The sequence below is a fragment of the Zonotrichia albicollis genome, unplaced genomic scaffold, assembly GCF_047830755.1.
Source record: "Zonotrichia albicollis isolate bZonAlb1 unplaced genomic scaffold, bZonAlb1.hap1 Scaffold_121, whole genome shotgun sequence".
Taxonomy (NCBI): domain Eukaryota; kingdom Metazoa; phylum Chordata; class Aves; order Passeriformes; family Passerellidae; genus Zonotrichia; species Zonotrichia albicollis.
In genome coordinates, this window is record NW_027428348.1 from 999,124 (window position 1) to 1,018,156 (window position 19,033).

Sequence of the window (19,033 nt, forward strand, 5' to 3'; positions counted from 1 at the left end):
CAAGAAAAACGTTGGGAAAACTCTGTTAGTGCTGTACAAGTAGTTCCTAATAAAAAGCCTGTCTGCTTTGCTTGTGGTAAACTAGGACACCTCAAAAAGGATTGTTGTGGGACAGCAAATCAAATTTCTGTTTGCCCTCGATGCCGAAAAGGAAGGCATCTTGCTAAATACTGTCACTCACTATTTGACATTAATGGCAACCCACTGTCGTTAAACTTCAAAAACAGCATGTTCCACCGCACTCAGACACAAATTGTGGTACCCACTGGCAATGGGTGAATATTCCCACTGGGTTGGTCATGTCACAAAAGGATTGTCATATGTAAAAATTCCAATCAAAGTGACTTTCTACCTGTCATAAGATATGATTGTCATGATATATATGATCTGATAATGTCTTGTTGTACAAGTTTTGTCCTCAGTTCACAGAATTTTCCAGGATTCAGGATTCTACTACTGCATGGATGATCTGCTCATCACAGCCTCAACGCAGACAGAGATGCAGCAAACCTGTGCTGGTGTTGGGACTGAAATCCAAAAGGCTGGACTTGACATTTCTACAACCAAACTTCAAGGATGCAACAAAGATTCAAGGCTGAGACATCAACTCTTCAAGGAAGACCATCAACTCTTCAAAGAAGACAACCTCATCACTGGACTCTGACTGTGGTTCGAGTTTTTAAGCTTTTCCCTCAATCTTTTAATTTAATGAATAGAAGGTTCAATTTTAAAGGATGTTAGCAATGAGACTTTACATCGTTGGCTTTCCTGTCTTTGTACAATTTTGCAATATAGAACTAATCCATGTTTTGTTTCTCACATTAGGGTATTTATGTTTCCGTGGACACATTCTCTGGTGCAGTTTTTGCTTCCCTTCACACAGGTGAAACCGGCAATCATGCCTGGCATCATTCCTGCAAGCTTTTGCTTCATTGGGGGTACCCCAAGAAGTGAAGACTGACAACGGTCCTGCATACATATCTCAAAAATTGGCCGCATTTTTAAATGAATGGGGTGTTCGGCACATTTTCGGTATTCCCCACTCTCCCACAAGCCAAGCAATCATTGAAAGAACATATCAAACCCTAAAACGCATATTAGATCAACAGAGAGGGGGAATGAAGATCACCCCACAGATGAGACTGAATAAGGCTCTGTATGTTTTTAATGTTCTAAACAGTTCAAGTGAAGGTCCATTTTGATTAATAATTTGGGGAAAGGGTATGCTTCTGTCTCCACAGGTGCTGGAATTAAATGGGTTCCTGCCAAAAACGTCAAACCATATCGCACTTCAGAACCTGCAGTCGAGCCCAGAACCGAGGAAGCAAGCACGCAGACATGAACCGAATTGAAGGATCCCAGGTCTCTCCTGACGCCTCTTGTGCCTGACGTTCTTTGTGCATCAGTGGAACCCATGAACTCTGATTTTGTGTCAATATTATTTATGAGTATGCTAATTGAATGCTAAATGTTTAACAGAGCTAATTTTTGGCAAAAACTTAGGTTATTGTTTTGTGTAGAGAGAATTCTGCCAAAACTCAGTTCATGAAAGAGATGGGGCAAATTCAAATAGTATACTTGTTTTTCTTGATTTTAATTGTTTTTTGTCGTGCAGATTTGCCTGTGGATCAACCGAAAACGAATGTTTGGGTGACCTTAGCCAAGGCTGCCGGATCGGATACTATATATTTGTCTAATTCGGAACCAGAAAAGCCTTTTTCCACCTGTTTGGTTGGTATTCCAGTGAAAGAATTGCCTTTGGTCAAAAAACAATCCAATGGTAGGCCAGGTGGAATTGACAACGGAAACAATCCCTCCTTCAATTGGAACATTTGGTCCAAAAAACTTCTCAGGGCAGCATCTGAACCTCAAGAATTGGAAATCCTTGGTTCTTTGACCATGGATTTTTGTTTTACTTTTATGACTTGTGCCTGGCGAAAAGGTGACCCCCCAAAGTTTAGTGTTACTCCTCATTATTTTGCATATAAAAATTTGAGGTTTTGGTGTAATGTTTCAAACAGTTGGGATGTGTTTCCGGAGACGGATCAATATCCACGGCAATTGCCGAAAGGGTATTGGTTCATTTGTGGAGACAGAGCTTGGCAAGGCATTCCAGCTCACCTTGAAGGTGGCCCTTGTAGCATTGGTATGCTCACCATAATTGCCCCCACTGCCAAAGCAGTGATGAAAAAGAAACAAATGAGAACGACAGCTGTTCCTCATTAGGATGAGAACTGTCAGAGTGATTTTATGCCTTGGAATGCCGCCAGAAGGGTTTCAGCAGGTATATTTTTACCCCAATTGTCTTCAGCAGTGGCATTGAGACAATTAGATCGGGTTGGATGCTGGCTGAGCAAACAAGCTAATGCCACATCCTCTGCAATCAGTGATATGTTGACTGATGTTGATAGTATTAGACATGCTACTCTTCGAAACAGAGCAGCCATTGATTTTCTTTTACTGGCAAAAGGGCATGGTTGTGAGGAATTTGAAGGATTGTGTTGTATGAATTTGTCTGACCATTCTGAATCCATTCACAAAAGTATTCAAAAATTAAAGCTCTGACAGCCCAAATTAAAGAAGATGGAGGTTCCTGGTTGGATGATTTGTTTCAAAAATGGAGTTTGGCACCTTGGCTAAGGCAACTTTGCAAGATAGGTCATTATGTACTAGGTGTTCTAATACTGATATTTATAGTGGTACGTTGTATACTTTGTTGTGTTCGGCGAATGATGAACAAAACAGTCCGAGAAGTTTTTGTCATACAAGCAGGAGAGTTAGGAAGTAGAGGCATAGAGAGTGTTTGAAATCTCACGAAAGCAGTAGATGAAGGTATAGACATGAACGAAGGTTTTGAATTAAGACCTTGGAATCGACCAGAGTTTTTCAAACAATGACTTGTGACTATTACCAAACGTGATTTATATCTCTTTCAAGGATTGGACCTTCACAGCATTAAGTTGCTGTGCCGTAATATAGCAATGCTTTAGGGCAAATAGGTCTCCAATAGATAATAAGCAGAAATTTTGCAATAGAGCTATGAAACACAAGTAGTAAGCGACAAGAAAATGAAAGCTTCTGGGTCAAACAGAGAGGGGGAAATGTTGGAATCCATAAAGTTAAAGGGTTTTTGGGAAATGGTTAAAATGGTTAAAAAAAAAAGTATGTAGGCCTCAGGCTGAAGTTCTGTTACAGCAGAAAAGTTTCCCAAGCAGGCAGAAAAGTTTCCCAAGCAGCATACGTGACAAATAACAATAGGACTCTGTAGAATAGGCTTTAGGATGGCAACAAGTTTATTTAATGTATGTCTTTAGAAGGTTACCATGAATAGAGTCTGTTCTTTATCTTTTATGAAATAGTCTTTGTTTTAACTACCATTACATATGTTTTATAAGATTGGTTAGAAGGCTTGTCAATATGTCTTGTTTTTTGTATGATTGGCTGAAATCCAAACTGAGATGATTTTATGTCCTTCCGTATTATCCCACTTCTGGGACTTTTTCCCTGTAGACCAGCGAACTGTTAACATGCTGTCTCCATTGTAACAATGTTCTGAGACTGATGTGCCAACAATAAAAAAGGCTCTTCCCTGGTCTGGATTTGTCCAGTGTTGTCCATATTTGGACTTTTTGCTGTGGCAAGTGGGTTCCTCTCTTAAGACGTGGATTCCTGACACCATTGGACCTCTAGCTACCCTTTACCCCAAAAGGTTTTTTCTGCAAATCAGGGTGAGCCTCTGCTTGTGAGACAGCACTGGGACATTTTTGTGTAAAATGCATGTATTTTATGATTGGCTTTTTGCAAATATTCAAATGAATATTATATGTGTTGTGTTAGAAAGTAATGCTGTATTAATTCTCTTAAGTACTGTGTTAAATATAGTTTTAGGTTATAAAAAATTTTAACATAGAAACTATGCTATGTAGGATTCTTTTTTTAAAGGAAGGACTCACAGTGAGATAGCAGCCACGGGACACCTAAAACGTTCAAACAAAAAGAATTTATTGCTCTCTTCTGAAAAGAAATTAACTTCTTCCCGCCTCGAAGGTGCTGTTAGGATTCAGAGGAAGAAGGTGGCACTGACCAGACAGAATCCTGTGTTTGAATGGAATTTATGCATCATGGAGGAGGTGTATGAATATGCAACAGGCTGTTGTTTTTAATGTTTAATCCTCTGTTATTGGGTGTCCTTTTTTCAGGCTCGTGCTGCCCAGAGAAAGGTACCCGGACGTCCGTAACTCTTTGTCTCTATTGTCTAGTATTGTCCTAATTCAAATTGTCCAAATTGTTATTACTACAATTGTATTGCTATTTTTTATAAGCATTTTATTACTATTAAACTTTTAAAATTTTAAAAACAAGTGATTGGCATTTTTCACACTTATTAACACCAACCCACTGAGAGAGGGACCCTTCTCCTTCTGCCTGGAACCCTGAGCTCGGCTCTCCCTGCCCTGCAGCCACTGTTATAGATACATATTATAATAGTGGCTTTTCACAAATGTAAAAATGGATTTTATATCTGTGGTGTTAAAATAACTTTGGTATATAGTTTCTGTTTGTGTTGTTAATTAAGGTTAGACATAGTAGTGAAATAGCTAATATAATTATGCTTGTGCTAAAATGCCTGTTTGGGTTGGGATAACATCCAGTTGAGAGGAACAGCAGATTTGTCTTTACAAACCAGCTGTGGGTCTGCTGCTAGATAAAACTAGCACTGAGAAATAAAAGAAACAATGGGAAAGATTCCATTGATTAATGGGAAAAAATATTTGCCTTTGCATATAAACTTTAGGGTTGGTGATAAATGAAATTAGACATTGAAAGATGGAAGAAACAATGGGGAAACCACTAAATTCCATAAGAATTAAGAATTAAAAGGGAGGGTTATACATTAGAGGGAAATCTTTGGTATCAGATGTTTTGAGAAGTCTGTACCTCTGAAGTACCTCAGCCAATGGGGAAAGAGAGAAGGGAAATACAGCTGGGAAACTGGGATAAAAAGGAGACTGCATCCTCCAAAATTTTGAGAGACCCCAGGGGGATGCCCCATGGCCTCTCCCTTTATTTGTATAAGTAAAAGGACTCTGTCTCCTTTCTGGACATAAATCTCTGATGTTTGTGCATTAATTTTCCTAACATAATGAACACAGGATGAGGACACCTGTACAGATCTGCCAACTGTCAGCAACCACTATCTGAAGGCTGTGTGGTCTGGACCCAAAACTGAAGATGATGATAAAAAATGGACTAAAACCATAAGCCAGGAATACTCATGCTTTAAAAAGGCAGATGCAAGGACAAGATAGGCTAAGGAATTCTCAGAACATGTAAACTGGTTAGGGGAAATGCTTACTATGCATGAGGGTCTATGAATATGCAAAAGGTTGGTGTAAGGGAAAAGGTATTTAAGGGGTATCCCCAGCTGAGTGCCAAGATGCACCTGGCTGTAATAACCTTTGCTATATGGTCCTTGTTTCCTATTGTCCTTTTTTAAATTTTCACAGGAGACTAAATGTGTTTTTCAGACCCCACACCCCCTGCCTGCTGACATATCTTGCTAGCCCAGCCTGGTGCTGCCCAAGCCCTGCTGGGGCACCTGGATCATCCAACCCACCCCTGTGGGTTTGTGCAGCAAAGCCTCTGTCAGTGCTGTAGTTGTTCTTTGTTTGCTTTATTATACACACCAGTAAATAACTGTTATTCCTATTCCCATATCTTTGCCTGAGAGCCCCTTAATTTAATGATTCTAATAATTCAGAGGCACAGGGTTTACATTTTCCATTCCAAGGAGGGCTCCTGCCTTCCTTAGCAGACACCTGTCTTTCAAACCACAACAAGGTAAAAAACTCAGCTCTTCCCAAGGGGTTTCCAATATGGAGCTGAGACCCAATGGATGTTCCTGCCCCAGTGTTGAGTCAGGTGCCTACTGGGATCCAGGATGATGTGGAGACCACCAGCCAGGCGTCTTCCCAACTTGTCTTCCACAAGGTTCTGCTGCCATGGGGATTTGTCCTCCCTGGTCTCCATCCTCAGCTTCTGGTCTAGGGGAGGAAGGGCAACAAGAGGATGGGATTTGCCTCCATGCCAGAGGGAAGGACATTCTCCCAATGTGTCCCCGGCAGGACGGCATCAGCAGCAGGATTGTCCTGCAGCCAGGGGCTGTGGTGGGCTGGGAGATGGAGCTGGAGAGAGTGGGAAAGGGGCACTGACTTCCTCCTCAGCTGACCTCAGGAGCCTCCAGTATGAGGCCCGAGGGTGCCAATCCTGACCTGTCCCGGCTCCATCCCCTCTCCTGCCATGGGCTGCAAGGGCTGCAGGAACGGGGCACCGAGGGTGTGGCGGCTGCTGGGGGAGGAGACGGAGGGAGGGAAGGGCAGGGATGAAGGGGGAGAGCCAGAAGGAATGGAAGAGGAGAAGGAGGTGGGCTGAGGGAGGAGGAGGAGGAGGAGAAGGAGGGATGGAAGAGGAGGAGTGGGAGGAAGAGGAGGGACAAAGGCAGGTCGAGGAAAGCAGAAGGAAGCCCCAGCCCTGAAAGCCTCCCTGAGCCTGGACTCAGCCTCCATGTGGGTAGCAGAGAAGGGGGGGGGATTCTGCTCCTCTGCCCCACTCAGGTGAGTCCCCACCTGCAGAGCTGCCCCAGCCCTGGGGCCCAGCACAGGAAGGAGCTGGAGCTGCTGGATCCAGTCCAGATGAGGCACCAGAGAAGCTCCAAGAGCTGGAGCCCCTGTGATCTGGACCCAGGCTGGGAAAGCTGAGGTTGCTCACCTGAAGAAGACAAGGATCCAGGGAGAACTGAGAGGTCCTGCAGCTCCCTCTGTGCTCTCAGCCAGGCAGAAGAGGCTCTAGATTCAGCCCTGGAGCAGGGCAGATGTTGGGGGTGTGACATGGAGCTGCTCTTCTCTGGGATATCTCCTGCAGGCTGGAAGAACCTTGGTGGAGGAGTGAATCCAGGAATGTGGCTGTGGTAGTCCTTCCTCATGGCTTGTCCCCAGCCCTGCTGTTCCCTTGCCCACTCCTTTGGGATATAGTACAGGTTCAGGTGCCTCAGCACCACCCAACCCTCCCTGAATTCGCAGCCCCCACCCATGGGATCTTGACTGGGGAGGGGGAGCTTGGTGCAGATATCCTGGGGAGTCCCTTGGATTTTTCTGGGGGGATGTTTGGAGAATGAAGAAGCTGAGCAGAAAAGGCCTCTTGTGGGGACAGCAGAGCCCTGTGTCCCCCAGGAGCCCAAAGTGGGGAGCCCAGAGAGGGGGGAGCGCTGCCATTGGCGGGAGCCTCAAGAGCCTGGAGAGGGGCAGGGGGCACTCCTTGGAGCCACTGCAGCCCAGAGCTGAGAATGAGGGGAGAAGGGACCCCCAAAACCCCCAGCATGCCTTAATGGGGAGACAGAATAGAGAGGAGCTTTTGGGATTGCTAGGACACCCAGCATCCTGGACAGGGAGGAATCCCAGAGCCCCAAAACTGAGAGACCAGAGATGGGGAACTCCTGGGAGGCTTTTTTAGAGCAGAATTTTATGGACACATGATGCTGACATCTAGACATGGACTTGGGCAGGGGGACCCTCAAACCCAATATGCTCATTCCTTGTTTTTCTTGCTAAGCAGGATTTCCCTTTCCCAAATCTTGGCCAGATGGAGGAGGATGTGAGGAAGAGGAAGATGCCCTGGAACCTCCAGGCAGCTGAGGAGGAAGTCAGTGCCCCTTTCCCACTCTCTCCTGCTCCATCTCCCAGCCCACCACGGCCCCTGGCTGCAGGACAATCCTGCTGCTGATGCCGTCCTGCCGGGGACACATTGGGAGGATGTCCTTCCCTCTGGCATGGAGGCAAATCCCATCCTCTCCTTGTCCTTCCTTCCCCAGAGCATGAGTTGAGGACGGAGAGCAGGGAGGACAAATCCCCGTGACAGAACCTGATGGCAGAGACTGTTTTGAGTGACTCCACAGTGCAGGAATCTGATGGGGAGGAAAATCCCCAGATATCTCCCAGGAGGAGGGGCTGAAAACCCAGCCCAGGGTGCTCTGAGGAGGAAAGAGCCAGCCTGAGCCAGGAAGGTGGACAGAGCTTCAGCCAGAGCTCAGGGCTGGTGCTCCATGAGCAGCTCGATGATGGGGAGAAGCCCCACAAGTGCTTGGAGTGTGGGAAGGGATTCAGCTGCAGGTCCCACCTGCTCCGCCACCAGATGATCCACACAGGGGAGAAGCCCTACGACTGTCCTGAGTGTGGGAAGGGCTTCAGAGACAGCCCCCAGCTCACCATCCACCATCGCATCCACACCGGGGAGCAGCCCTACGAGTGTTGGGAATGGGGCCAGAACTTCCTCCAGAGCTCCCACCTGACTTCCCACCAGAAGATCCACTCAGGGGAGAGGCCCTACGAGTGTTCCGAGTGTGGGAAATCGTTTCAGACCAGCTCCCTTCTTCTCACCCACCAGCAGATTCACACTGAGGAGAGGCCCTTCCGCTGCCCCGACTGCAGGAAGGGCTTCAAGCACAACTTCCACCTCACCAGGCACTGGCGTATCCACAGTGGGGAGAGGACCCACAAGTGCCCGGAGTGTGGGAAGAGGTTCAGCTCAGTCTTGAATCAACACCAGCCGAGGCACCGCTAAGGGAAGCCCTGCAATTGCCCCAGCTGCAGGAGGAGCTTTGTGCACTGCTCCAACTTCCTCCCCCATCAGAGAACCCTCATAGCAGAGAGCCCTGGGGACACACATTCCCAATAATCCAAGTTGAAAAAGCCCTGCTGATCCTCATTACCAATAATCCAAGTTGGAAAAGCCCGGCTGATCCACATTCCCAATAATCCAAGTTGGGAAGACGCCTGGCTGGTGGTCTCCACATCATCCTGGATCCCAGTAGGCACCTGACTCAACACTGGGGCAGGAACATCCATTGGGTCTCAGCTCCATATTGGAAACCCCTTGGGAAGAGCTGAGTTTTTACCTTGTTGTGGTTTGAAAGACAGGTGTCTGCTAAGGAAGGCAGGAGCCCTCCTTGGAATGGAAAATGTAAACCCTGTGCCTCTGAATTATTAGAATCATTAAATTAAGGGGCTCTCAGGCAAAGATATGGGAATAGGAATAACAGTTATTTACTGGTGTGTATAATAAAGCAAACAAAGAACAACTACAGCACTGACAGAGGCTTTGCTGCACAAACCCACAGGGGTGGGTTGGATGATCCAGGTGCCCCAGCAGGGCTTGGGCAGCACCAGGCTGGGCTAGCAAGATATGTCAGCAGGCAGGGGGTGTGGGGTCTGAAAAACACATTCAGTCTCCTGTGAAAATTTAAAAAAGGACAATAGGAAACAAGGACCATAGAGCAAAGGTTATTACAGCCAGGTGCATCTTGGCACTCAGCTGGGGATACCCCTTAAATACCTTTTCCCTTACACCAACCTTTTGCATATTCATAGACCCTCATGCATAGTAAGCATTTCCCCTAACCAGTTTACATGTTCTGAGAATTCCTTAGCCTATCTTGTCCTTGCATCTGCCTTTTTAAAGCATGAGTATTCCTGGCTTATGGTTTTAGTCCATTTTTTATCATCATCTTCAGTTTTGGGTCCAGACCACACAGCCTTCAGATAGTGGTTGCTGACAGTTGGCAGATCTGTACAGGTGTCCTCATCCTGTGTTCATTATGTTAGGAAAATTAATGCACAAACATCAGAGATTTATGTCCAGAAAGGAGACAGAGTCCTTTTACTTATACAAATAAAGGGAGAGGCCATGGGGCATCCCCCTGGGGTCTCTCAAAATTTTGGAGGATGCAGTCTCCTTTTTATCCCAGTTTCCCAGCTGTATTTCCCTTCTCTCTTTCCCCATTGGCTGAGGTACTTCAGAGGTACAGACTTCTCAAAACATCTGATACCAAAGATTTCCCTCTAATGTATAACCCTCCCTTTTAATTCTTAATTCTTATGGAATTTAGTGGTTTCCCCATTGTTTCTTCCATCTTTCAATGTCTAATTTCATTTATCACCAACCCTAAAGTTTATATGCAGAGGCAAATATTTTTTCCCATTAATCAATGGAATCTTTCCCATTGTTTCTTTTATTTCTCAGTGCTAGTTTTATCTAGCAGCAGACCCACAGCTGGTTTGTAAAGACAAATCTGCTGTTCCTCTCAACTGGATGTTATCCCAACCCAAACAGGCATTTTAGCACAAGCATAATTATATTAGCTATTTCACTACTATGTCTAACCTTAATTAACAACACAAACAGAAACTATATACCAAAGTTATTTTAACACCACAGATATAAAATCCATTTTTACATTTGTGAAAAGCCACTATTATAATATGTATCTATAACAGTGGCTGCAGGGCAGGGAGAGCCGAGCTCAGGGTTCCAGGCAGAAGGAGAAGGGTCCCTCTCTCAGTGGGTTGATGTTAATAAGTGTGAAAAATGCCAATCACTTGTTTTTAAAATTTTAAAAGTTTAATAGTAATAAAATGCTTATAAAAAATAGCAATACAATTGTAGTAATAACAATTTGGACAATTTGAATTAGGACAATACTAGACAATAGAGACAAAGAGTTACGGACGTCCGGGTACCTTTCTCTGGGCAGCACGAGCCTGAAAAAAGGACACCCAATAACAGAGGATTAAACATTAAAAACAACAGCCTGTTGCATATTCATACACCTCCTCCATGATGCATAAATTCCATTCAAACACAGGATTCTGTCTGGTCAGTGCCACCTTCTTCCTCTGAATCCTAACAGCACCTTCGAGGCGGGAAGAAGTTAATTTCTTTTCAGAAGAGAGCAATAAATTCTTTTTGTTTGAACGTTTTAGGTGTCCCGTGGCTGCTATCTCACTGTGAGTCCTTCCTTTAAAAAAAGAATCCTACATAGCATAGTTTCTATGTTAAAATTTTTTATAACCTAAAACTATATTTAACACAGTACTTAAGAGAATTAATACAGCATTACTTTCTAACACAACACATATAATATTCATTTGAATATTTGCAAAAAGCCAATCATAAAATACATGCATTTTTCACATGCAGGCAAAGCCAGCGAGACAGCAGAGAAAGCAAGAGAGCAGAGCAAGTGACACAACAAATACACCAAGAGCAAGACAGCAAGTTTGAACAGAACTTGCAAAGGGCAAAATCAGCTGAAACCCGGTTAGGCTGAAGAACAAGGAGCACCAGGCATGGGCTGATGGTCCAGGTAAAAAGTTCCAATGTGAGAAGGAGGATAGAAGCCTTCATCAAAAGACCACCAGAAGACTGACAAGCACCACAGGAGGAACTGACGCAGGTGCTGAAGCCACACAGGGTTGTAAAACTGTGACGCAGCTTCATGTAAATGTGAGTAGGTTAATGAAGTGTTGTAATTGTGACTTTTAAAATGGAACTGAAGGCTAAAGGAGATCGAGTGGGTGACACCGTGGAATCTCATGGAACCAAATGTGAATTGTGACAGGATCCAGGAGGCCATGGTGACACCATGGTGGAATCTCATGGAACCAAATGTGAAATGTTACAGGACCCAGGAGACCATGGTGACACGATGGTGGAATCTCATGGAACCAAATGTGAACTCTTACAGGACCCAGGAGACCATGGTGACACCGTTGTGGAATCTCATGGAACCAAGTGCCCGGAGTTTCATGGCTCAGCCTCATGGAGCGCTGGAGACCATTGTGTCCCAATGGGAACACATGGAACAAAGGTTCCTTAGTGACACAGCAGGGCCTCATGGAATGCAAGAGATCATCCTGATGGAATGGAAACTCATGGATTCAAGGGTCCACTCTTTTGCTTCATGGCCTCATGGAATGCAAGAGACCATTGTGATGAAATGGAAACTCATGGGTTCAAGGATCCACTCTTTTGCTGCATGGCCTCATGGAATGCTGGAGACCATTGTGGCACCATGGAAACAAATGGCACAAAGGCTCCACTGTGACCCAGCAGGGCCTCATGGAACCAAGGACACCCCATGATACAATGGAATCTCATGGAACCAAGGTCCAGTTTTGACAAAGCTGGGCCTTGTGGAACCAAGGACAGCACCGTGATGCAATGGAATCTCTAGGATCCAAGGATCAATTGTCAACACATCAGGTTCTCATGAAACCAAGCAGAACATTGTGACACAGTGGAATCTCATGGGAGCAAGGCTCTGCTTTGATCAAGTGGGGCCTCATGGGACACAGGTGCCACTGGGACATTGTCAGGCCTGGTAGGAACAAAACACCACTGTGTCAGACCAAGGCCTCATGGGACCTAGGAGAACACTGTGACACAATGGAACCGGATGGAACCAAGGCCCCATTGTGACAAAGCATGGCCTCATGGAAGCCCAGTGCCACTGGGACATCTCCAGCCTTGGTGTAAACAAGTGTCCATCATGACACAGGACAGCCTCAAATCACAGGAGAGCAGAGGGATGCCATGGAATCTGGGGGAACCAAGTGTCAATTCTAAAGACAGCGAGGACTCATGGAACCCAGGAGACCATTGTGACACTGCCCTTTGTCACAATGGGGCCGTGCTTCTATGAGGATCCATGGCCCCACAATGTTCTCCTGGGTTCCAAGAGGCCCCGCTGTGTCACAATGGCCCCTTGCTCCCACGAGCCACAGCACGGTCCCCATTGCCCTTGGGTTCTGTGAGGCCATGCTGCTTCCATGAGATTCCATTGTGTCACAGTGGTCCCCATGTTTCCATGAGGTTCTGCTGTGCCACAGTGGACACTGGGTTCCACAAGAGCTGGCATTGTCCCGGTGGCACCTGTGTCCTGTGGGCCCCACTTTGCCAAAGCAGAGCCTTGGCTCCATGAGATTCCAGGCTGTCCCAGTGCTCTGCTGAGTTCCATGAGGCTGTGCTGTGTCACAATGGACACTGAGTTCCACCCACCCTGGCAATATCCAAATGGCACCTGGCTTCCATGAGGCCCTGTTGTGTTTGCAGGTGACACTTGGTTCCCCAAGATGTCATTGTCATGCTACTCTCCTGGGCGCCCTGAGGCCTTGCTGTGCAATAATGGAGCCTTGTTCCTACCAGACCTGGCAATGTCCCAGTGGCACCTGTGTCCCATGAGGCCCCACTTGGTCACAGGAGAGCCTTGGCTTAACAACTGACCCTGGTTTTCTTGAGATTCCATTGGTGAAAAGCACGTTCACCCTCCTGTGAAAATGTAAAAAGTTTAATAAAGGACAATGGGAGACCAGGGCCATGGAGCAGAGGTTATTACGGCTGGGTGCATCTTGGCACTCAGCCAGGAGCACCCTGTTACCTTTGGGGATCCCCCTGAAATACCTTTCCTCTTACATCAGCCTGTTGCATATTCATAGACCCTCATGCGTATCCATAAACTACTTTACATATTCCAGGAACGATTTTACATGACCCCTCCTTCGGTCTGCCTTTTCAGAGCATGTGTGTATCTTGACTGTGGTTTTGGGTCCTCTTTATCACCTCCAGTTTCTGGGCCTTGGTCCACTCTGCCTTCAGACAGTGAGTGCTGATAGTTGGCAGATCTGTACAGGCGTCCTCATCCTGTGTGCATTGGATGTGATCCCATCCAAGCAGGCAATTTAACACAAGCACACTTCTATCAGATATTTCACTACTATGTCTAAGCTTAATTAAAAACAGAAATAAAAATTATATCTCTGCAACAAAGCTATCGTAACAGAACACATATTAAATTCATTTTAATATTTGCAAAAAGCCAATATTTTGATATTTATCCATAGCAGGGTGAAGGAGCCCTGGCCCAGGCTCTGGCCCTGGGGGACACGGGGACGCTGCCGGGGGGGTCCCTGTTCCCCTGTGCCACCCCCAGGGCCCCGGCCCCCCATCCCCGTGTCAGACTCTGGGGTCGATCTCGTGGAACATCCTCTGGGGGAGGCTGCGGGGCCGAGGGCGGGGAGACCCGGGGAGACAGGGGACCCCGCTGTGCACGAGCAGGGTTGGACTGCTCTGGGGGGAACTGTGAGGGGGGCCGGAGCAGAGTGACCTCCCCAGTGACCTCACACAGCCCTTGTGATGTCACACAGCCCCCGTGATGTCACACTGCCCCTGTGATGTCACACTGCCCTTTGATGTCACAGAGCCAACTCTGTCCCATTGTGATGTCATACAGCAGCCCTGTGATGTCACAGAAGACTGATGTCACAATGTCACACTGTGATGTCACAATCTGTTCTGTGATGTCACAACCTGCTCCATGATGTTACACAGTCACCTGGTGATGTCACAACCCACTCTCTGATGCCACAGAGCCACCCTCTATGATGGCAGATTCTGCTCTATGCCATCACACCATACTCTGTGATGTCACAACCAGCCCTGTGATGTTACAGCCAGCTCTGAGATGCCACCCGCCCCTGAGTGATGTCACAGAACCCTCAAGAACTCAGTTCTATTGAAACACTGAATTTTCTTGTACTTTGAAGAGATCCGTGTCAGGGACACAAGCGAGAAAGTGTCCCCAGGTTCCAGCTAGAGCAGAACCCTGCAGGCAGTGATGCCAGCTGGGGACAAGCAAAGGAAAGGTGTCTCTGGTGCTGAGCAAAGCTGGATGAGTTTGGGGAATGCAAAAGGCCAAGGCCTGAGCCCCAGCCCCTGGCCAGGCAGATCCTGTCCCTCCCTCCTTGTTCAGGGCTCTTCCCGGGATGGGCATTGGCATGTGGGGATGGGCAATGCCAAGGGCAGGAGCATGGGGCGGCCCCTGCCAGGCTGCTGAGCAGGGACAAGGAGGCAATGAGGCCCCAGGCCTGCAAGGGTCACTTGTCCCCTCCTGGCCCCAGGGCCAGCAGCTATGGCCAAAGTGCTGCCCAAGTTGGCTCTGTCAGGGCTGTCTTGCAGCTCCTGCCCATCCCTGTGCCCTGTGCAGCCCAGGCTGTCCCACGGTGTCCCTGCCCTGTGCCTCTGTCCCTGCAGGCTGTCGGCATCCCCCAGCTGCCCCACCTGGCTGGGCCCTTCCTTTGCTGACAGCTCTGCCTCCTGCCTGCCTCTGCCTGCCCACACAGAGCCTTGGGCTTATTATCAAAAGGGTTCAATAACTTTTATTGTGCCTATGAGCTTTTAGCACAGGAACTAGGTGTGGGAATCTACAATCTGTGAAAAACTTTGTTAGACTAAAAGAATAAAAAAAAATCCTAAACAGTTCAGTCGCCAGAAGCCCAAGCTGTTAAAAAGAAGAATAAATCATCCCCTTCGTCATCTACACCTGATATCCTTGTAAGTAGCAAGTAGCATTCTAGGGGCTCCTGGGCTACACAGTGGGAAATCATTTATCTAAACAGAATAGAACATTTTTTACCAGCTTAAGAAAATTTTACAAGATAAAAGACGTTCAAACATCTCAAAACATAAACTGAAAGATTTATTAATCTGAGTAAAAGCAAATACTCAAAATATAGACTTCAGTCTGCTTTTACCTTTAATTTTTAAGACCAGATAAACTAGAAAATTTGTAATCTATTCTCTCTCAAAAAAGAAAAGACTGTAAACAAACTAATGCCTGTCTCCAAAGCTTTAATAAATAGCTTTAAACAAAATAATCGTAATAGAAACTTTCTCAAACACCAAAACAGAACATCTAGTTCTGAGACTTTAATTCCAGGTAGTGCTGAGCCGTCATCCTCTTCTGAAGAAATCTCAAGTTCTGTTCAAGTTTCCTTCCCTTCTAGTGCGTCCAAAGTTTCTCCAAGCAGTGTAGACAGCACCCCAATCCCCCAAAAGAAAAATCAGATCCACTTTCAGCTTCAGTTGTGTTCTCTGTTTCTTCCGGGATTCCCTGCGTCACTGATGCTGAGACAGGCCGTCCTCCCATTCCTCCACAAAATCATTTACCCCTGCAATTCCCAAGAAAATGCTCGGGATTTTCATTGCATTCCAAGAATGTGAAGAGTCAGAAGATGTGTTCTAGAGAAGATGAGAGTCACACAAGTCTGAAAGATGAGAGTTAAAAGAAGATTTGCAATACAAAAGCTGCTTGTTCTGAAGTTGTGCAAGCAAAAACTGCTGAAATTATCTCTATATCTACTCTGCCTAGTCAAAAAGCTGCGAAAATCACTCCTGCCACTGCTTCCCCTTCTCAAGAGGACACCCTCTCAGATCTCGCTCAAGTGAGCAAATTGCTTTGCAGTTCTGAGAATTCTTTTCGTGTAAATTACTCCCCCAAGCCTCTCCCAAAGTTTTTGCCGTTTTTAGTTCCCCAGCCTCCAAATACAAGCAGCTTCATTGGGTGTGCCCCAAGAAGTAAAAACCGACAATAGTCCTGCGTATATATATATCTCAGAAATTAGCCACATTTCTAAAAAAATAGGGTGTTCATCACATCTTCAGTATTCCACACTCTCTCAAAAATCAAGCAATTATTGAGAGGGCACATCAGACATTAAAACACATTCTAGACCAACAAAGGGAGGGAGTGGAGGTCACACTACTCCCTGTTGAAGTCGGGTTAAACAAAGCTTTGTATGTTTTTAATTTTTTAAACAGCTCAGTTGCAGAACCCAATCCACCAGGTTTTGGGCATTTTTCAAATAACACACAGGCAAAACTGAAAGAAAATCCCCCTGTTTTAATTAGAAACCTTGACACTGGACAAATTGAATATCCTTTCTGATTAATCACCTGGGGCAAAGGGTATGATTCTGTCTCTACAGGTGCTGGAATTAAGTGGGTCCCAGCCAAAAATGTCAAACCATATCGCACCCCAGAACATGTTGACGAGCCCAGAACGGAGGAAGCAAGTACGCAGATGTGAGCCAAGCAGAGGGATCCCGGGTCACGCCTGACGTTCCTTGTGCATTGGTGGAACCTGCAAATTCTGATTTTATGTTATTTATAAGTGTGTCAATTGTTTGTTTTATAGAGCTTATTTTTGGCAAAAGTGTGGTTTTCGTTAAGTTATAGATCCCCTCTATTGGATCTTTAAGGCAAAATCTTATCTTAAGGTCAAAGCAAAGTTTTTACATTGATATATATGTGAAAATTTTGCCAAAACTTAGCTCATGAAAAGGATGGAGCAAAATCAAATTATATGCTGGTGTTGGTTGGTTTTAATTGCTTCTTGTCGTGCAGATTTGCCTGTTGAACAACCAAAACCAAATGTTTGGGTGACCTTTGCTAAGGCAGCCGGCTCGGATACCATATGTTTGTCTGATTCGGAACCAGAAAAGCCTTACTCAACCTGTCTGGTCGGTGTGCCAGTAAAAGATCTGCCTTTGATCAAAAAGCAATCCAATGGTGAGTACGGTGAAATTGTTTTGCGGAGAAAAGAAGAAACCTCACAACTTTATAAAAGTTGTAAAGCTCGGTATGTTTATTTACGACACCGGACGCACCCGGAGAAAATTCTCCTCAAAAGGCATGCGCACCCCTGAAAATTTCAGACCTCCTTTTATCCCCCTTCCAAATGCATATGCATACAGTTTTGCAATAAGTTCATACATATTCATCCCGCATGACACTTAGCACCAGTTCTTCTTTATCAAAGGAATTTCTAGGTCTGGGCAAATTGACCTCGTGGTCTTTTCTGTTTTGCTTTCTCTGTCTCCTTGCTGTCTTGGCATATGAGTTTTTCCTTCAGCTTTGGCCTCACAGACTTTTCACCATTTTTAGACACTTCACCTAATTCAGGATGGATCCCTACTCTGTCTCAAAATTGACAATGGGAACAATCCTGCACTGAATGGGAACATTTGGGCCAAAGAACTTCCCAAAGCAGTATCTGAGCCCCAAGAGTTGTAAATCCTTGGTTCTTTAATAATGGATTTTTGCCTTACATTTACAGCTAATGATTAGCAAGAAGGGGATCCCCCAAATACGATGTTGCTTCCCATATTTTGCATACAGAAACTTACTTTTTTGGTGTAATTATTCAAACAGTTGGGATGTGCTTTCTGAGGCTGACCAATATCCACGACAATTCCCCAAGGGATATTGGTTCATTTGTGGAGATAGGGCTTGGCAGGGCATTCCAGCACACCTTGAAGGTGGCCCAGGTAGCATTGGAATGCTTACTGTGATAGCACCTAGTACTGAGGCAGTCATTAGGAAGAAACAAAGGGGAACAAGATTTGCTCATCATTATTATGAAAACTGAAAAAGATTTCATGCCTTAGAAGGCTGCAAAAAGAATTTCAGCAGGTTTGTTTTTACCGCAATTGGCTTCAGCAGTGGCATTGAAACAATAAGATTGGGTTGGATGTTGGCTGAGTAAACAAACTAATGCCACATCCACTGCAATCAGTGATATGTTGACTGATGTTAAGAGTATTAGACCTGCTACTCTATTCAAAATAGAGCAGCAATTGATTTTCTTTTACTGGCCCAAGGACATGGTTGTGAGGAATTTGAAGGATTGTGTTTTATGAACCTGTCTGATCATTCTGAATCCATCCACAAAAGCATACAAAAGCTGAAAGCTTTGACAGCTCCAATTAAAGAAGATGGTGGGTCCTGGTTAGATGATCGATTCCAAGAATGGAGCTTTGCACCTTGGTTAAGGGAACTTTGTAGAATATGTCTCTATGTATTGGGTGTTTTGGCAGTGATACTAGTAGTAATACCGTGCATACGTCGGTGTGTGCGACAAATGATGGACAAAACTATCAAAGAAGTTTTTATCACACAAGAGCAAGAGAGGTAGGAAATGGATTCACAGAGAGTTCTCAAAATCTCACAGAGATGGTCGATGAAGGTATAGACATGGAGGAAGGTTTAGAATTAAGACCTTGGAATCGACAAGACTTTTTCGAACAATAACTTGTAACTACTGTCAGGCATAATTTATGCCCTTTCAACTGACAGGACTTCCACAGCATTAAAATCGCTGTGTTGTAATATAGCAATGCTTAGTGCAAGCGAGAAAATGCTTCAAATAGGTAATAAGCAGAAATATTATAGTAAGGTTACGAAACGCAAGTAATAAACGACATGATTATGAAGGTTTCTTTTTAGGTAAACAGAGAGGGGGAATTGTGGGAATCTACAAATATAGAGGGTTTTGGGGAAAGCTCTAAAAGGAAGGCCCCAGAGG

The 19,033-nt window shown here is 45.4% G+C and overlaps 1 protein-coding gene across 1 annotated transcript in view; it reads left to right on the plus strand.

Moving 5' to 3' along the window:
* The first annotated feature begins 7,638 nt into the window (after nucleotides 1–7,638).
* Nucleotides 7,639–19,033, plus strand: part of LOC141727365 (uncharacterized) — a 269,056-nt gene continuing 257,661 nt past the window's right edge. The window contains exons 1-2 of the mRNA XM_074533872.1: nucleotides 7,639–7,698; nucleotides 8,107–8,450. Coding sequence (XP_074389973.1) covers nucleotides 7,639–7,698; nucleotides 8,107–8,450 — 404 coding nt within the window. The remainder of the gene's footprint in view (nucleotides 7,699–8,106; nucleotides 8,451–19,033) is intronic.